The 17,227-nt window shown below is 28.9% G+C and overlaps 1 protein-coding gene across 27 annotated transcripts in view; it reads right to left on the reverse strand.

Annotated features, from left to right (window-relative positions):
• The window catches only part of LOC129950363 (potassium channel subfamily T member 2), a 216,593-nt gene that overhangs the window by 174,770 nt on the left and 24,596 nt on the right, over positions 1–17,227 (reverse strand). For 23 of the 27 annotated variants that reach the window (XR_008782105.1, XM_056062300.1, XM_056062287.1 and 20 more), the window contains one exon: positions 15,956–16,149. Coding sequence is in view for 26 of the 27 variants with exons in the window: in XM_056062300.1 (XP_055918275.1) it covers positions 15,956–16,149 (194 nt within the window). In the remaining variant the exon portion in view is untranslated. Of the gene's footprint in view, positions 1–15,955; positions 16,187–17,227 lie in introns of all 27 variants that reach the window. The other 4 variants (XM_056062284.1, XM_056062285.1, XM_056062303.1 and 1 more) reach the window with 1 other exon arrangement.

A 17,227-nucleotide genomic window follows, 5' to 3' on the forward strand; every position in this document is an offset into this window, starting at 1 on the left:
GTCGTCCATATCGCAACAACAGTCATAGATATTGGCTTGAATTAATTTTGTTTCATAGATAATTAATTACATCAACAGATGCATAAAATATTTACTTTACAAAAAATTAGTAGGTGATTTTTCTGACCATATACATTAAAAAATGGGAACTATTAGGTTGATCTCAAAGATCTCTTGAACCGGTAACACTATCAAATTTTATACTCTTCGGTTGTGATGTCTCACACAAAATTTCAGTCATTTGAAAAGTTTTCCAAGACTTATCAAAAGAAAGGTATAGAGGTATAGAACAACGACCAATGAGTCTGGCGATCACCCGTGACAAAGAGGGTAAAAATTGAAGTAATGTGAAAAATTGACCCTAGTCGAGTCATTTGTAAACATTTGAAAGTAAGAAAAAATATTTGAACTAAACAGAAAGTGGTGACAGACGCATTCAAAGATGTGAAAAAAATGATCCACTTCAAGTCAAATGCAAAGTATTAAGACTAACGCCATTCCTTAAAAAGATTGAGAAAAAAGTGAAAGAAATACTTTTATTTGTTATATACGAGTATGTTAGATAGCAGAAACTTAGTCTTTTCCAGTGGACATATTTTAAACTGTCATTTTTTAAAACAAATTTGATATCTACAAAAAATTATACGCAAAATTGGTAAGAAGTGATTCGTGATTCGAATATTTTGAGAATAAATCAAGTTATTGATTTTTTTTGTGAGCGTAATGTTTTTAGGATTTTTCTTAAGTTTTTTTTATAAGAATAAAAATTTTATAAATGAATTTGGTAAGATTTGGTTTTCTAAAAATCTCAGGAATGAATACAGATATTGATACAAATTAAATTTTGTATGGAAAATATTGTTATTGCTAACTTTATGTTAATTTTTAAGAACAATAATAACAACTGAAAAAAGAAACCCAAAAACTTTTAAACTTTAACAAAATGTTCATATCAATATATTGTGTTAGAAAAATGATTTGAAGTCAATGTCTTTCTTTGTTCTCCCAATACTTCAGACGAAAACTATTTCTTATCAGTTTTTCTAGGATTCCGTGTTTAAGAATATTATATTTGATTTTTCATATGATGAAATAGTTTGAAATCTTTTTTTGCTACACAGATTTTAGCCTTAAACCCTTCTATGTATATACAAATACATATCAGATTTTTCTAAGAACAAATTCTTACGTTAACAACAAAATGAAGCACAGAATACAAATATTTCTAAGCCAAAACCTATGTCCATTTATTCACGAGGTATCGAAAATTAAATATCAATTTTTCAAATTTTGCGTACTGTTTTTTGTAGATTTAAATTTGTCTGAAAAAATGGACTGTTGGATTTTTATAAAAAAATGTACTCAATGTCGAAAACAATATTTTCTATAATATGAATTGAATTAGAAGCCAATATTCTATATTTCTAAAAAGATATTAAAGATAAAAAGAGGCCCACATTGATAACTTTTCATCCCGTCTGTCGATTAGTCTTGCTTAAAAGTTTGCAGGTTTTCGTGTTGGGTTAAAAATGTTGTCAGTTGAATTTTTCTGAAAAGTTTTAAAATTACCAACAACATTTTTTATATAAAGAAAAAGTTTAGTTTGAAAATCTAGTTTTGAGAAATAGATTTTTAGTCGAAAACAAATTTTTGTCAATTTTAGTAGCATTACTTAAATTTTTACAAATTGGATGAGCGAAATTAATTTGAGAGATATCAAGAACCGAATATCAATTTTTACCAAATTTGCGCACTATTTTTTGTAGATTTTATTGTTTTATGAAAAACCGGACTGCTGGATTTTTATAAAAAAAACGAATGAATATCACAATATTTTCTGTGAAAAAAAGTTTGAAGACAATATTTTTAATTTAATTTAATTTAATTTAAGAAAAGCTATTTGAGTCGAAAGTAAATTTTTACCAAGATTTTGTATTGTTTTTTTAGGGTTTAAAAAAATTGTAAATTCAATTTTTCTCAAATTTGTTCAGAATGTTAAAAACAATATTTCTTATAAGATAAAATAAGTTTGAAATCATAAACTCAAGTTTTTGAAAAGATATTTGAGTCGAAATTTTTACCAACTTTGAGTAATATTTTTTTAGGTTTTCTAAAAAAAAACTGTCAATTTAATTTTATCAAATTTTTACCAGATGTTAAAAACGTTATTTTTCGTTGCACAAAATTGTTGTGGAGATTAAATCATTCTGTTTTCGTAAGATTTTGATTTATAAAAAAACCGTTACTTGGATTTTTTTTCCAAAAATATATTTGTTTGGTATCACGTTATAATATATAAGTTAAATCTTAATTTTGGTTAGTGAGATATTAAAGGTTAGCCAAAATGTTCATTACTATGTTAAAATAACCACAAACGCCTTGAGAGTACTAACTGCATCTTTTTGCATTATTATCTGCATACAAACATTTCTTTAAAGTCGATATCTCTGGTTCTTGAGCTATAAAAAAATAAATACATTAGCTGCCGCAACAGTCCATGAAGAACCAGGGCCTAGTGGCATACAACTTTCAACCATTCCTGTGTGCGAGTAATGTTGTCAGAGATGGAAGGGTCTTACAGTTTAGTTTATATGCCAAATCCGAACGGTTAATTTGAGAAAGCACTTTTCATGATAAGAATTACTCTTGGAGGATATATCAATTCCTCGCAAGAAGCAGTACCCGTGAAAGAAAGTTATGTGCTACAGGAAAGACCCCTTGCATGACAGTCCAACACACTTACCATCACGCTACGGGTACCACCGGTTCTTGAGCTATGGACAACGAAAAAAACTACGACTCTAGAACCCTTAAAACGTCAGGAAATGTCAATATTTCCAATTCGAACGGACCCATCAAAATAACTTCTTATGGAAAGTTAAAATCAATTTTTACCAACTTTAATTAATGTTTTTTTTAAGGTTTTTATTTTTTTGTAAACAAAAACTCTCAATTTGATTTTAATCAATATTTTACCAGTTGGCAAAAATGTTATTCTTAGTTGCATTAAATAAGATAAGAGATAAATACATTTTTTGTTAAATATTAAAAGTGAAAGTTATGTTTTCAGTTTTTAGATTTTTATTATCTGTTTTTGAGATATGGACACTAAAAAAGCTTTATGAACTAGTAATTTCAAAATTAACCGATAACAAGAACTTCTCATGAGATGTTATGATTGGCTTTAAATGTATGTATCTTACACACATTGTTTTATAATTTGGTATAATTTGGTTTTATTAGGTAAATGTATCTGTTGGTTTCTTTAATTACCTAAACATTTAAACATTATAAACATCCTAAACATTATAAAAATTATGTTCATTTAATTTTGCTGTAGTTTTTTTTTCTTATTTTGGATAATTTGTCACAATAATGGCATCAACTTGTAATTTTTGAGATAAGTGTTCTTTGATAATTATGGTTTTTGTTTATTTTCAATATTTGGAAAAATCACACTATCTAAAACTTGTTCTGAAATATTTCTAAACTAAATAATTTTAAATGATTGCAACTACAAACTATTTTTTTTTAAAGAAACTATCATTGTTTTAAGGTTAAAAAATATTTTAAGTAAAAAAAAAATTCACTGACAATGTTCAAAACGTTTGAGTATAAAAAACAATAATAATTAAGCAAACAAATTTATTATGTGTTAATAATATGTTTCCTTAACATAATAATGTTCTTGGTGAAGTCCTTGATTTGATGTTTCGTTAACTAAATAAAAAACTCGCATTTAAAGTGTTTTTAAGTTAATGAAGTTAAAACAAAATTTAAAAATGTAACAAATAACTCCAAATTTATGAAGTACTTTTTTTATAAATTGAGAACGGTTAAGAAGTTTACGTAATTTTTTCAAAATTAAAAAGAAAAAGTAAGCAACATAATTTAAAGATTCATGGTTTTTTGTTGGAAATATTCTATGAATTTAAATTAAGTTAAATTATGACATTTAAAAAAATATATATGTATTTGATAATAACTCACACATATATTACTTGAAAGTAAAATTAATGTTTTTGGGATGTCTAATTCTACGCACTGTAAGATAAAAACCTTAAAGCTCTTTAAAATATGTACATTTGTGTAGTTTTAAAGCCAAAATCAACTGCTAACAGTTGCAAGTAATTTATTGAAAAAGTATTTAATAAGTTCATAAATGAAAATTATTTGATGAAATACAAACAATAATGAATGAAAAGCCCCTGAAAATCTACGCCTGAAGCTTTGAACACCTTGTAAAACTTTACATAATTTTGAAAGCAATTGGCATATTTTCAGCACAACCCATTTATTAATTTAACACGTGTTGCTTTAGCCTCCGGTAATAAAGGGATGCGAAACATTTCATCATGACCATTATGTCAGATTGTCTTGAAGGGTTGTCTTAGCTTCACCTACAAAACTGGTAATACCCATCCTTTTCCAGAAACAACACATAGCTCCGACTTAATAGTCAAACACAATTTTCCACAAAGTTATTCCCTAATACCAACAATATGAGGATTCTACATCCTCTGGAATCGTGTTTTTTTTTCGTATGCACATAACTTTCACATTCTTTGTTCCTCAGTTCAAAAGAAACAAGATGCTCAAACTCAAACAGTTGTAAAATTCAATGAATCGATTAAAAAGTTTCTAATACCTACATTTTCATAATACAATATATAAAGATACTTTACAAGCAATTTATAAGCATTAATATTCAACTTCTCCAGTATCCTGATCCTGATGATGTTCTCCTTCAAACAGCTTACAAAGTTTTAAGTCCTAATAATATTCGGGAATTAAGTACCTATTGAAAGTTATATATAAATATACATCTCCTTAACCTTTATAACACCGAAAATCTTTAACAATTTGAATAATTGATTTTTTCTTAATTTTGTTGCCTCGTTTTTTTTGTCAAAGTTTTTTTAAAAAAAAAAGTACAAGGATATCCTCCCAGAAGCTAACGTTTTCGTAGTCGTCGGTCGTCATGAAATTTAATAACATTTTATTTTTTTATTAAAGTCATATGAGTGTGGAATTTAATGTGAGTGTGTGTATACTTATGGCATTTTTAAATAGTCTGTTCAAAGAAAACATCGTGAACTTATTTTTACAAGTTTAATAAATAAAAGATAAGCTTCTTACAACTTTTATGTCCCTACATATATAATTTGTGCATACATTAAAATTAAAAACTCAAATCCACCTACGGGGATACAAAGACAGAGACGAACGTAAAAGGGACAACATTTTTTAAGTACTAAGGTACCCATAGGTATTTTTGTGATAATATATTCGACAAAAATTACCTGGCATTTTAAGGCATTCTTATGTTTTGAGCTTTTATAACCCTCACTGTTGTTCGGTCGTCTTAACGCCATTAGCCCTAAAGAAAACGTTTTGTCGACCGACATTTAATATTTTTGACATAAAAATATATCACATTTATACACCTACCAATGTCAGCCCAACAGTTTCAAGGCTATGTAGACGTAGCGTAGATATCTAAAGTGATTTAAAATCAAGTTTTCGCGAGACGAAATTTAGCTTTGTTTTAATGGATTAAGGGGTGGTCATGAGGGTCCAGAACAACCTGTGATGAGTTATGTTGAAATTTTCTTTTCAAAACAATTTGTTTATCATAACATGATTTTAATGGAAGTCATTCTTCAAACAATACAAATAATAAGCTCACTTATTTTTTCCGGTGTTCCATAAGAACTGGAAGGACATACTTTCTTTTATCACGAACATTTCAACTTCTTCAAAAACCCTAACTACAAAAAAATTAAGTTCGGTATAGGAATCCCCGAAGCGTGCCTCGGAGATTCATGACATTTTCAAGGACCAAAACAACTTTAAGACAGCACAATGACGACAAAAGGTATATTCCGTGAGGACTTCAATCCCTAACAAACCACCCAGATCACATCTTTTAACTTTTTTCATCTTTTTTTCCCATTTGATTTTGGCCTTTAAAGTTATACCTTCCTACTTTAGACTTTTGTGAGTTTTTTTTTCCTTTAGCATTGAATTAGTGTTGTTGAACGGAATATGGCGCACACTTTCACTGAGTGGGAAAAGCATTAGCGAAATAACATTTGTTTGGTTGAGTAGGAATTAAACTGTGAAACATCGGGATTTAATAAATTGTGGTTGGTAGCTGTGGTTGGGTGAGAGTGGGAGTGAGTATGAGGTAGGGAGGGAGAGCTCCCAGGGCAATTTAGTATTTAGTTCGTTTTATGGCGTGTGAAATGTTTTTCCCTATTGAAAGCACCCCAAAAACGATTACAAGAGCACTCTTTTTGTTATACACTTTTATTGTGGTTTTAAAAAGTAATTGAATTCTAACACATTACTTTTATATAATAATTGTTGGAAATCTTTTTATCTCACAATTAAAATGTGTTTTTGACGTTAATTGATGGGATAAGTGCTCGTATAAATAAATTGTTATATAGTGGACCACACAATTGAATAAACGATTTAAGGGTATTGTAAAATACTCTTACCACGATTTTGAATTTATATTATTTAAACAAACATAAATATTAAAGTTAAATGATAAATTTGAAATTTTTGAATTTGGGTTTGATAGTTGATTGGTTGGAACGATTGGGCTTCAATAGAATTTTCCATAATTTCTACATGACTTCATTTATAGGGAGAGATTGAGTGCGCGTTTTTAAAACATCCTGATGCAGAATTCCAAGAGGAAGTTACAAAGTTTTTTTTTTCTTTTCTTTTTCACCTTCTGTCTTTTATATCGAAAACATAAGCTAAATGACCTGATAGTCATCTATTCATTGCGAGTATGTGTACCTTAATTAGACACTAAAATCGAGTAGTGATCTGTTTTTGTCCAACTTGTCTGATATTTTATTAACGTCAATGTCAATGATTTGAGGAAAATACCATAAATGTACAGAGTAAGAACACAGCACCTTGAGCGACTAGACTATGCAAGGTCACAAGGCATTAATACAAGACAGAAGGACAGAAGAGAATGAACAACAGACACAAAGAACACATGACAACAGCACGCGGTAGGTTTCAAGACGGTCCTCCATCTGTCTACTAACCACGCTCACTGATGCTTGATTTCGGTGATTGATGGGAACCGAAGCTTTATCAGTGAATAGGCCGTTGTCTGAATTTAATTTTATATAATACTGTAACGTGATAATAAACAAGTATATTTAAAAAAAAAAAAACAAATTAACGGTTTTTTATAAATCAAAAAAACTGAAAAAAGAATGTATCACCTCGAAAATTTTACGAATAAAAAACGATTTTATCTCCAAATCAAAGAAACATTTTGAGAAAAATCAAATAAGCAGTTAATTTTACAAAAAATTAAAAACCTAAAAAATAATTCACAAAAGTTAGTAAAAATTGATTTTCGACTTAAATATCTTTGCAAAAGCTTAAGAGGTTGGCTTGAATTTAACTTTATCTTGTGAGAAATATTGTTTTGAAATAATTTAAATTTCTACTCAAGAGTTCTTTTCAAAAACTTGAGATTATAGCTTCAAACTTATTTTATCTTATAAACCATATTGTTTTTAATATTAGTTACAATTTTGAGCAAAAATTGAATTGACAGTTTTCTTTTACAAAAAAATAAAAACTCAAGAGAAAATTTAACAAAAGTTGGTAACAATTGATTTTCGACTCACATATCTTTTCAAAACTTTGAGATAATGGCTTCCAAATAATTTAAACTTATAAGAAATATTGTTTGCAACATTCGCGAAAAATTTTGAGAATAATCGAATTGACTTTTTTTTTACAAAAAACAAAAACCTAAGCAAAAAAAAAACAAAAGTAGGTAAAACTTAATTTTGGACTCAAATATCTTTTCAAAACTTTGAGATGTTGGCTTGAAACTACTTTTATCGTTTGAAAAATATTGTTGTAAACATTCAGTAAAATTTTGAGAAAAATCTAATTGTTTTTTTTAGAAAAAATAAAACCTGATACTAAAACTTGGTTAAAATTTACTTTCGACTCAAATAGCTTTTCAAAAATTAAAAATATTGTTTTCAAACTTTTTTTTATTTAACAGAAACTATTGTTTTCGATATTCAGTAGTTTTTTTTTTAAATCCAACAGCTCGTTTTTTCATAAATAAGTAGTGCGCAAATTTGGTAAAAATTGATGTTCGGCTTTTGATATTTTTCAAATTAATTGCATTCATCCAAAATTTGTTTTCGACTAAAAACCTATTTAACAAAACTAGATTTTCAAACTAAACTATTTCTTGATATGAAAAATATTGTTGATAATTTTAAATTTTTAAGAATAATTCAACTGACAACTTAATTAACTGAGCACGAAACCTTTTTTTATAATAAGAGAAAACTAAAAGGGGTTTGTATACCCTTTTAATATGCCAAATACACAGTTTGAGCATTAGGAAAAGGGTTGGATAGGGGGTGTCGTAGATTGATTTTAATTTTCTGAACATTGCAATGACAGAGAAAGATAGAGCGTGGCAAGGCATTCCACATTCGCGTATGAATCTCTGAACTTCATGGTACGTCCGAAGTTAGGCTCAAGGGTAAATTGATGGGCATTCCAAGAAGCGCGGGTATTACGGTTAAATTGTTTCGGACGTATATAATGTTTTGTAGATTGTAGCCAGATCAGATGGACAGACAAAATTAAGCAATACAAATCAACAGATGGGATGGGAAGTTATCAGTGTGGGTCGCACCCAGCCTCTTTTTTTTAATATTTATCTTTTGCAGAACACAAAAATGAATGACTACTTACAGTACAAATTTATGAAGAAAAATTATTGTATGGCATTTGGTATCAACAGGATTAACTCTCAGTTCTAAAAGAATTCAACCCTCGTGGGTCAGAAAGTACCCCAGATAATGTTGGAACATTCTTAACTTTTTTGTTTTTAATTATATTTGTATAGGATTGATAATTATCTATTAATTTTTTGTGCTTTTATGATCACTTACTTCTTACTTCTTGTTTTTGCGAATTTTTACCTGGATATGATTCCTAAAACTGGGATGAAGGGTCCATGTGTACCCCATTTTGTAATATCTAACAAAAGGAACCTATTTTGTAAAATAATGTTTTTATTTAAATAAAAATATGATTTTAGCTTATCGTTTCTGAAAAAATAATTTTTTCCTTTGAGGGTTGATATGTCGAAAAATTATCAAAGGTTTTGAAACATATCTTTTGTTTTCGCGGATTTTTCCCAACATAGAGCGGTTTTTTGTTGAACAACTTCAAGTACAAGTCCACGAGTGTGAAGATGGAATCGATTGTTGCATTGCGGCAGGTGTTAAAATATGATGGCATCAATGATATCACTACATCATATCCACAACTAAGTTATGTACTTTGATGATTGCTTAACTATTACTTACCACTAGTTTATCAAATATAAATATAAATTTATTTTTGTATTTCCAGTAAAATTTTGTTCAAAACACGATTTTACATTTACAACAAACACTTTGAAATTGAATAACAAATTAGAAATAATGGACCTTTGCATACGCACAAAAATGTGTATACATACATAAGATCTTGAGAACCCAGTTTAAGTTTCGAACTTTGTTTACAGGTTACGGCAAACCGGGAACCCTAAACTTTTGCCAGTCCATAAAAAGTGTCTGCTACTCCTGTGACATAATTTCATTTAATACAATTCTTACTTTTTGAAAAAAGATTGCATCTTTAAGAATTTCAGCAACGCATTTAATAAATAGTCATAAAATTTGTTTTTATAAATTAATTATAAATTGAACGACCGTTTCTTTATTTCGTCATATCTTAAAGATAGCAATCGTTATGTTCAGGTGTAACCCTTCACGACAGTTTGAAGTCAATTCTAGTGTACCTCAAGAGAATCACCTTGGTCCAATGATTTTCCTTCTGTTTTTAATAATTCTGTATCCATAATCTATGCAGATGATTAATTATATTAAAGAAAAAAGTGGTTTGGTCAAAAGAGTTTTCCGGGAGTTTCATTATTCGTATGTTACTTAAATTAGGTATGTTTCTTTTGAATACGCTTGTGTTGTGTCTAAAACTATCCTCTGTATTAACCTATAATATCCCCAAAACCCTTCAGTATTGGTTTTCAGGATTGAATGTTTTTGTTTCTGTATTTTCCTCTTATATATTTGAGTTATGGTTACATGAAACAACAAGAAACTTTTAATTCTTTAAACTTTAAGGGTTTTTAATTTATGCTTCATTTACTATTTCATGGTTTAATAGAGTAATCAAAAAAGGTACTAAACAACAATTTAAAAATTAATAACAGCACTTAACCAAATTTCCCATCACTGCCGTGCTAAATTGAAAATTATAAACTTCCAAAATATTAATAAAATGTCAAACTCAACCAAAAAATTAAACAGCGTTTTCATTAAATTTTCAATATTATGTAAATGGACTTATTACATAAGAGTGTCAAAGTTAGCTATTCTAGGCATTATATCTGCCTGCATATGTGACAATTTTTTTTTTTTGTCACATTGCACGGCTATGGACGACTATGAATTGTATATTTATTCAGTTTCAGTCAATGCACTTTACACACGCCGCAAAGGCCGCAATGCACCATGTCACAGCAGCCCCGTCGCGGCTGTCAATTCAAAATATTAAACCTCTAATGCGATTCTGATGTTCGAAATTTATTAACAACTGAAATATTCGTTATAATTTGATTTTGTAATTAAAATGTTGGCCATTTCAGTTTGTTGGATGAATGATTGGTGTGGAATATGGTTTGCTTCCACTCGTACTTTCCGCGTGCTAAAATTTGGTAGACAGGAAGCTAACACAGAGTAATATACAAATATAAAACCGATATTGGTGGAAGCCTTAGGCTTACAGTTACAATGACATGTAGGATTATATCACTGGACATAAATGCATTATTATTCAACTATATATACCTACAGAGACAAACCTACACATATGTATTTGTATATAAACTTTAAGTAGGCTTGATGTGACAAAATGGCAGCGCTAAAATGCATATTAATCAATGAAAATAATAATGCAATAATGAATATATAGATGCAATTATTACCATAATCATTTACTGACGTATTCATCCAACATAAAATCAATTATTTGCACATTAGGGTGGTCATTAGAAAATTTGTACATTGGATGGTTCATAAATATTTAGAAATTGACAAAATGAAAAATATTAAATAAGTAAAAGGTACTCTCAACTGGTATTTTTATGTTATGTATTTTATTCTCTAAGGACATTCATTGAGGCTTTCTCATAAAAAGGTAAACTCAGTGTATCACTGACTGTATTTGACGAGCGGAAGGTTTTACCTCCCTATGTTAAGCTATACAATGTATAGTTGGAGTGCCTGGTATTAAAAACATACGAGATTATCAGTCTTAACTAATTTTGATAGTAAATGTCTAAATATTTTGTTTTTGTTTTTAACGATACTTTTTTAACTTTCTTTAACAGCCTTTTCATAGAAATTTCTAAAACAGGTTATTCCACACCTTTGAGCTTTTGCATGTGTAAACTAGGTAAGGCGGCATCAAATTTTTCTAATGCGTTGCTTGGCTTAGAAGCAGGAGATTTGTATTGTTTCGATTTTAAATTACAAAATAGCATATTATGTACAAATATATTAAATTATTTTGGCCTAAGTAAAGTTCCCGATCCAATGGTAAAGGAACCCGGTTCTTGAGTTAAGAAAACTGATCATTATTTTTATAAGATCATCGTCAAGACAATATTATTATTGTTATTATTTATTGAACTATACATAAATGTACAATACAATACTTTAAAGCTAATAGCTACCAGGGCTTCTAGCTGATTAATTTGAGTGTAAGACCCTTATGCCAAATAGAGTTGAATTCTGTCTTTAAATCGATACCCAGGATCACTGTAAACTTTTTCGTTTAAGGGGGTATTCTGGACTATAGAGACATGAATTTTAGGTAATTTTTGAAGTGCTGTAGAAAAAAGCAAGCAACAATCTTACCATCAATTTTTGTATACATTATTTATTCACATAAGAAGCATAAAAAAAAAATAAAAAAGTAAAAAAAAATAAAAATTCCGTTAGTTATCAGCTGATGGAGTGGTGAGTCTCAAAAATTTGTTGCGTGATCATACCCACGATATTAACTCTCCTAGAAATCTGAAATCAAAAATGTATGGAACTACGGAAAAGGTACAAACATTTTTTTTTACAAAATGGCGACTGAATACAAAAAAAAAATTACCACTCTTTTGAACATTCTTCGATTTTTTAAAAATAGTAAAAATAAAATGGCTCTCTTAAAATTTCAAGTAAATCGGTTTGGCAGAACCTGAGAAATCGTGGGTATCAGATTCAAAAAGACAGTTCTGAGAAAAACGCGTTTAAAGTAACCCATTATGTCTTTTGCTCTATTAGTTGCAGCCCAACCGATTTGGATGGCTGCTCAGCAAAATACTTATTTCTCCGAAAATATTTTGAATATGAAAATATGAAAAAAAAAAAGTTTTTTTTTGCATTTCTAGGCCAGAATACACCCTTAAGATGATGAATTATTTGATCATTAAGCACCAGAAGACAATGTTCCGTTGAGTGTTGTTTTTGTTAAACTAAATTGTATCTTTGGTATAATATTTGAAGAACGCAGAAAACTATCAAGAGAATCAACAATAACTCCTTCAATATCGCTCAAAAATAATTTATATTCTTGGCATTATGGCTATAGGCATTATTTTGGAATGCTTCCATGAAGTTGGAAAATATTCGCTGTTTATGCACTGATTGAAGATACAAGTAGGAGTGAGATCAAGGGAACTCGGGTATCTCCTTAATACAAAGTTTGAAATTTTGTCAAGACCAAAAGATTCTCTTGCCATTCAAATTGATTCTAAACAAATTGGCTTTTTGGTATGTAGAAACGGTAAAAAATACTTGGTTTTATGCTGTGTTTAATGGTAAAAATATAGTTAAAAGCTTATCTAAACGTGTGTTCGTTCTGCAAAAAGGATACATGTTCCTGAATGCACTGAGCTTACTATCAACATCGATTAGTTTCTGTCCATCGATATCCAAATCATCCTTCACAACATCTATCCCGCATACTTTAACTCCTTTAATTTGATAAATATCCTCAAAGAAGTGCGGAGAAGGTCTAATATTTATTTTAAAATGCTCTCAAGAAAATTGCGAAAAAGTTTTTTTACCATAGAAATTTTAGAAAAAAAGTGAAAATTTTGGTTAACCTTAAATATCTCACGAACTAATAATGCTAGAGACTTGAATTAAATTTTATATTATATTGTAATGTGATACCAAACAAGCATAATATTTTTAAAAAAAATCAATTTAACGTTATTTTTTATAAATCGAAAAAACTGAATATAAATTTGTCACCACGAAAATTTTACGAATAAAAAATGATTGATTTCATCTCCAAACAATTTTGTGCAACGAAGAATAACGTTTTTTATATCAGGTACAATTTTTAGAAAAACCGAATTGAAAGTTTTTTTTTTTATAACAATAAAAACCAAAAAAAAAAACATTACTCAAAGTTTGTAAAAATTAATTTTTGACTCAAATATCTCAAAAATATTTAAAATTGTTTTTTGAATAAAAATATTGTTAACCAAAATATATTTTAAAATCAAACTCTTTTATCATATGCAATATATTGTTGGTAATTTTAAAATTTTTAAGAATAATTTAACTGATAACTTTTTTAACAAAATACGAAAATCTACAAACCTTTAAAACAAGACAAATCCACTGACGGGATGCGAAGTTATCAGTGTAGGTGGCATCACAGCCTCTTATTTTTAGAATGGCATATTATCTGCGAATTAAGTTGTTGATACTTTGAGTTGCGTCTCTTTAAATGTATGTGAAATATTATTTTGAGTTTTCTTAAAAAATTGTTACGAATTTTCAGAACATTTTTATAGTAAGATCAGAAATATTTTTGTATTTACAATTTTTGAATTTCAAATAGTTGAATTAATTTCAACACAAGAACCTATATTTTGGTTTATATAGTCTAAATTTGTATCAATTTCCGACTTTTGTAATATTTGTATCTATTGGAATGGTCTATTATGTAAGAGTATTATTATTATTCTGAATACGTCCCAATCAGTGCATCATTTAGCGATTATAGTCTATATAATAGACAAGAGCCAAGTGATTCGTAAAATTGTAAAGTGTGTATCAATAGATGTCCTTGGTGTGAAACAAAGGCAAGTTAGTCTGACCAACGAGGAGAAAACCCCACCTGGCAAAGGTGATACAAATTCGACTATAGTAAAATTATTATGGAAAAGTATAGACGGAGCTTGGTTGTACTAAGACATAAAATTCAAATATATGAAAACAAATTTGTTGTTTGAATATAACATTTAAAGTTTCCGTGGTTGTTGTTCATTAAGCATTTATAAATACTGGGATCAGCCGCGTTATAAATATTAAATGCTAAGCGAGTTGAATTAAGTACACAGCCCCAAAAGTTTCGCTTCAAATTGCATTTAGCGTGATCAACGGGAAGCTACCATGAAAATGTTATGAACGATTTTTGCTACGCAAGTTGTACCTATGCGTATTGGGTTCTGTCTTTTGCTGTTGTTGTTGGTGGTGAAACGCAAGTTGGGAGCAACCCGTGCTCACTGTATCTCTGTTGGTGTTAATCGGCAGTTAGTTTGACCGTAAAGAGTTCAAAATGGGATCCTAAGTTCGCAACAGATTAAAGCTCTCGCCTCTATTGGAATTTTTGAGGACGTTTTATTTTAATCACTTCGCGTACCAGGCGAAACCAGTAGCGTTCACCACCAACAAAAATAGCAAGAGAAATACAAAATATTTTTTTGTTAATTGTTTTTGCAGCTCCATAACATCCCCATACAAAGATAAAAATGAGGCTAAAATGTAACCAACTCATGAATGACTTTTCCTTATTGCCCTTAAAATTGAAAAACAATATTTTCTTTAATAAGCCAGACTGTTACTTAAAGAATTTCGGAAAAAAATATTCAAAAAAAAATTGAAGTTCAAGCTGTCTATTGAATTTATTTAACTTTATCAAACACGTTTTCTTCAAGTAAACTTTTATTCAAAAGAATTATAATTATTTTTCTTTGTAAGATATTTCATCTGAAAATATTTTGTTCGTATTTATTTATTTATGTTACAACTGCAATCCGTTTTGCTGATTTTTCACTTTAAAAAAAAATCAAGTGTGTTATCATTAAAGTCCTTTCCACATATTAAGCAATTTCTGATGATAATTTTCTTTTTGAATAGCACTGTTAAGATCTTTCTAAAATTAGATCGACGATTAATTCAACAAATTGTTAATTTTGTTTAATTATTTTGTTGTCAAGTCGTAAGGCTAATGCACTTTTTCAAGACCCTACAGATGAAATTCGTTAAATAATTCACGACCTACAACCGTAAATCGTCAAAAACTCATGAAAATATCATATCTTTCGTTTCAAGGTCAATAAAACAGACATACTTATAAATTAGAAAAAAAAATATCTTATCTGTTAAACAAAACGTATTTAAAATCAATAAAAAAGATTTGCATGTTAGTTTAAATTGTAAATCAATTTGAAAAAAAATTTGAAAACCATATTTTATAACTATTGAAAACCAATTACCGTACCTTGCAAAAAAGTCGATCAATAGCTTTTTTTAATTTAGATTTCTACTCGTTTATTAGCAAATAAAAATATCTTCAAAATCATAAGAACTTAGCTTCCACAGGTTTTACATAAATTCACATTGCACATTTGGGTACGACGATCTATTAATAAAATAGTTTAGGTTCGTAATAATGAATATTTCCAACTAAAACAAATTCCAATATTCTTTCAGAGTAAACACTCCAAGTTTAAAAAAATTATCGATGGCAATTGATATAACAACACAGTCGGTATTTAAATTAAAAATGTACTTACCTTGGTATTTTTAACGCTATTTCATCCAAGCTATCCGAAGGACTCATCGGAGTCCTTTCGAAGAGACGTGATGGCCCCAATGTAAGATGTCCCGTTGAATCGCTTACGCATCGAAACACTTTGGCGCCTCTTCGTTGGCGCTGTTGCTGTCGTTGGCGTTCCACGCGTTTTTTGCGCTTACTTTCCTCAGCACGCTGAAGATTATGTAATCGAAAGAAGAACATTGACATTCTTCGTTTCGGATATGCACAGATTGATTTTTACACAATATTTTGTTTTATTTTCAGATATTATTAAAATTTATGAAGGAAGTTGTATTTTTAAATTAGTAATTTTGTTTTTATTAAATTGTTATTTACAGTGTTAGCACATCATGTTTTATTTTTTGTTTGTAATTATTTTATCCAATTGTGTTAATTTTACCCAAAAATACGATGATTGAAGAATTTTGTTTCAAATGAGAACAAGAAGGTGATGTTTTATTGAATTAGTTTAAGTTTGTATTTAAGAAAAAGTATAAATTGTTAATTTTTTTTTTAAAGTGTTGTGTGTGGCTGTGATTATGATTGTGAGTTATGAGTTAATTTAAGAAAAAAACTTAAGAAATGCACTATTTTTAAAATTTAAAATTTTATTAAAAAGAAATAAGATCATTATAATATATTTTAGCCAAGATTGCATCTAATGAGCAATTATTTTGAATATAATTGATTTCAAAAACAGCAAACTCCAAATGGCTTTAAATCATGCAAATTCCTTTATTTTGTCTTGTTTAAAACTAATTATATTAAATACGTATGCAATTCAATGTGAGCAAACTACATTTACGTACGAGTCATGCTTGAAGCAAAACAACTTTGTAGCCAATTTGAGAACTCCAAAATCTGATCAAATTATGGAAAAACAGAAAATACAATACAAAAATAAAAAAATCATTCAAACTAAAGAGAAAAAGTCGAACAATGGGATAACTGGGTCTTTCAGGATGACAAAGACAAGCATCAAATTTATACAAGTCATGGGAATAGCTAGATTCTTTTATCCTTGATAATATCCAATTCAATTGAACTTCAGGTTGCAGCAATCACTTGTGACTGTAAAGCTGAAAGTATATGAATAGAGTATTCTTGGTGTATCCTACTCTGCTCTGGCGAAGCACTTCGCTAACAACAACTCGAAATCGGTTACAAGAAAAAGTTGTTGGAATCATGTACAGATGAAGAAGAGATAGAAATATATTATTTGGTAGGATGTATAATGTATATGGACAGC

This window comes from Eupeodes corollae, chromosome 3, assembly GCF_945859685.1.
Source record: "Eupeodes corollae chromosome 3, idEupCoro1.1, whole genome shotgun sequence".
In the NCBI taxonomy this organism is placed as follows: domain Eukaryota; kingdom Metazoa; phylum Arthropoda; class Insecta; order Diptera; family Syrphidae; genus Eupeodes; species Eupeodes corollae.